This window comes from Fusarium fujikuroi, chromosome FFUJ_chr02 (assembly GCF_900079805.1).
Source record: "Fusarium fujikuroi IMI 58289 draft genome, chromosome FFUJ_chr02".
Classification (NCBI taxonomy): Eukaryota; Fungi; Ascomycota; class Sordariomycetes; order Hypocreales; family Nectriaceae; genus Fusarium; species Fusarium fujikuroi.
The window spans coordinates 617,561-621,118 of record NC_036623.1 but is presented as its reverse complement, the minus strand read 5'-3'; the positions used below and the strand labels follow the sequence as shown (position 1 = coordinate 621,118).

Sequence of the window (3,558 nt, the reverse complement as noted above, 5' to 3'; positions counted from 1 at the left end):
GGAGATGCTGGCAAACTCAACGGGCATTATCTGACGGGCATGAGTTGCTCGTCTGGTTCTGTTGAGGCCGTCAGAACAAAATCCTTCACCTGACTAGAAATATGTAAAAGAACTGTAGAATCTGTAAAGAATAAAAAAGTCCAGATAATCCAGGCAATTACTGTAGTTTGTGTAGAATCATTTCTGACTTGCTGGCGTTTAGGGTAGGCTTACATTTTGTCACAAATCTTAAGTAATACCATATTTTGAGTTACTACTATCCATAGACAGATATTATTTTTCAATTTTAGATCAACAGGCTTGGGGTTCGAAACAGTAAATTGTTTAGAAAAGAGTCAAGTGGTATATCTTATTGGTTGCAAGTGCAAGGTAACTGTAACTTACTGCCTTCTCCCTCAGCTTTAGATAAAGATATCTTCAAGTTGATTCTCTCCAACACTTATCTTGCACAAGAGTAGGAGGGTCGTTTTGACTATGCTATATCGAAACGTCGCTCTCCTGGACCGTATTATGAATCCATCGACACCCTTTGTTGGATGTGGTTTCTCGCATTCGATACCTCGTCACCAAGTCTTTTTGGCTTATTGTTATGCTCGTCGAGAACTCCCGGTCCTATGCTTGTGATGCTTTTCACTTGTTGCTAGTTCGTTTGGGTACAGAGGTATTGGACCTATTCGAGAAATATTTCGTAAGGCCCCTGCGCGCCCTCGTAGGTTAGTTCTGTCTGGTGAGGTGAGCTCCAAGCTACAGGTCTCAGCTGCAACGCGTGAGATAAAGATCTTATATCGCACTGACATATGACGCCTCAATGATCACTCACACGAAAGAAAAGACTAGAATACAATGCAATTTAACTCCCTAAGCTAAAGTCGTGCTTGCGACTAATGAGTACTATCGCACAACAGCTATGCGTTTCATTCTGGGTATCGTTTTCATAACTCATTACTCCCCTTAGTCGACCACCTTCAACATCTCGTACGCATTGTGGCTTATCGCCTTCTGCACGATCTTGAGAGGCGTCATCTTCACCTTCTTCGTCTTCTGGGTGACGTTACCCTCCTCGTCCTTCTCGACGACAACCTCTTCATCCTCACCCTCCTCCTCAAAACCACCTCCCTCCAGGAACACCTTCAGCAAGCCCTGCGAGTACCCGCTGACGAGGCATGTTCCATCCTCGTCAGCCTGGACAGGCTTGGGCGCAGTTGGATCACCGCCGCTTCCGGTGTATCCTGCTCGTCCACCTGCGAGGTTCCAGAAGACAAGCTCGGGGAGTTCGTAACCCGCCTCTTCGAACTTGGCCTTGATGCGTTCGAAGGAAGTAGACCAGCTTGATGGCTTCTGTCTCTCAGAAGCCCACTCCCGGTAGTAGTGGGAATTTGAGGAGCTTGCTTCGTTGAACTGCATGTCGCTGAAGACAAAGACTCGCTTGATCATATCCTCCTGCTTGAGCTTGTTCTGGAGAGCCATGGGAAGGATAAGGTCTTCAAATACAGACACGAAGTTGGTGCTCATGCCCCATTCCGATCGGTGCATGGCCCAGTACTTCTCCCGCAGAGTCTTGGTCAAGTCGACCTCCTCGACTCTGGGGTGCTCGCTGAAGGTGATGAAGGTGCCGGCGAAAGGGGGCTTGGCGACCTCTGCGAGGAGGAGAGACAGGCCGATGGCGGAGTCGATGGGCGTGGTCTGATCTCTGAAGACAGGACCGTTCATGCTGCCAGATACATCACAGACCGCGATGCATGAGTCCATTGTACCCGAGTCCTTGATTCTCTTGACGAGCGTGTTCCACTGGCCATCGAGTACCTTGGCCTCGATCTCGGCAACCTTCTGGTCCAGAAGTGAGTTAGCACCTGGTCGACTAGCCGAACCGCCCGTTCGGACCTTTTGGATTAATGTAGACGGGAGCAGAGTAGCCCCGGAGATGTTTGCCTTGCCTTCCGCAACCTTATCAAGGTAGTTTCCGAATCGCTCGGCATCGTTTTCGATGAACAGCTTAGAGTACTGGTTCATGGCGAGAGAGGGAACACGGTCGTACTTGATATTTTCGTACTTCTTGACGGTGATATCTCGCTCGACGATCTCGAGCTGCTTTCGGAGGGCAGATGTATCCTTGCGGTACTGCTCACGGGCGAATCGTAGGTACTTCTCATGGCCGTCTCTTGGGCTGAGCATCGGGTGGTAGATGGACTCTCGGGGGTACAGAATCTCGGCGATGGTGCTGACGATGAAGGTGTGTCTGTCGTGGAAGTGATCAGAAGAAGGAGCCCACTTGCCGCACAGCGAGATAGAGCGCTTGGCCTTATCGTCTCCTCGGAGGGCTTGAATGTCCTTGTGCAGCTGTTCTGCAAAGAGGCGAGCAATGGTCATGTGGAGGGCGCGATACACGGGGTCGGTATCGAATAGAACTCGTGCGGTCTCATGGCGGTTCTCTCTGGTCTCTCGTCTGAGTTCCTTGGGATCGACACCGCGATTCTGCTCTCTCATCTCCTGTCTAGTTGAGTGAGATCCTTGGCCTCGGCCACGGCCACGACCGCGACCGCGACCGCGACCTCTTCCAAGCCCTCGGGCTCCATGATGAAGCCCTCGGAGTCTGCTGCCATCGCGATGGCGAGGCTTCGTGATACTCTTGCCGCGGAGGATGCCAGGGTTCTCGGTGTTGAGGACCTCCTTGGGGTCATCGATGACAGTAAGCTTATCATTGGCCGCAATGGCCAGGATATTGAGCATATCCTTCCAGTAGCCATGGGCCACTCCATTCTTCACGTCGAACTTGGTAGATTCGTCATCGTTCTCCTCTTCAACGAGAACAAGATCGTCGTCTTCCTTCTTCTCGGCCTTCTTGTTGATGACCGGGCGGCTCAGCCAGCAGAGGTTAGCGACAAGTGTCAAGGGATGATTCTGCGCCAACCATCCAACACATCGGTAAAACACAGTCCGCGAGCTCTTTCCCAGATGAATGGATCGAGCGTTGAAGATGATTCGGAGAGTAGCAAGGGAGTTCTCATCCCAGGCTCTAGTAAGGAGATCCTTCAGGCGAGGGCCAGAGACAGCTTCCTCGAGTTCCTGGAAGAGATCAACAAGGCCGTCTTGGCTGGAACGATAAGCGAGATCGCCGTTCTCCGTGAGCATCATGTTGTCGAGGTCCCGAGATGGCTTCTCGTTCCCGTAGTTGATAAGGCCCTCCATGAAAGGGTTGGACTGGACAGGCTGGGACTCTTCCACCTCCGGCTCCTGGGTAGGAGAAGACCCTCGCATAGTTTCAGTGTCTTGAGATGCATGATTCGAGAGATTGGAGGCCTCCATGGCCTGACGGATTTCAGCAGATGTCGAGTTGGAGACGAGAGTGAAGGTCTCGGACTCATCAAATTCAGCCATGGCAGCAAAATGAGCGTCACGTTTTTCCTGTGAGAAAGATATTTTGTGACGATCGGCGATCATCTGACGAATACATTCTTCAAACTCAGCCTGTGGGAGTCTCAGGGCATCGTCGAAGGGGAAGAGAACGGGGGCTGATGACTTGAGGAACCAAGGCAGGTCTGATTCCGATGAAGACGCCAT

General features: G+C 51.3%; 1 protein-coding gene across 1 annotated transcript; it reads right to left on the bottom strand.

The window, feature by feature from the left end:
• Positions 1–951: 951 nt before the first annotated feature.
• On the bottom strand, positions 952–3,558 carry FFUJ_05097 (uncharacterized protein; the record flags this gene model as incomplete). Its single annotated transcript, XM_023571538.1, has 1 exon — positions 952–3,558. One exon carries the CDS (start codon positions 3,556–3,558, stop codon positions 952–954), a length of 2,607 nt encoding a protein of 868 aa, XP_023425827.1.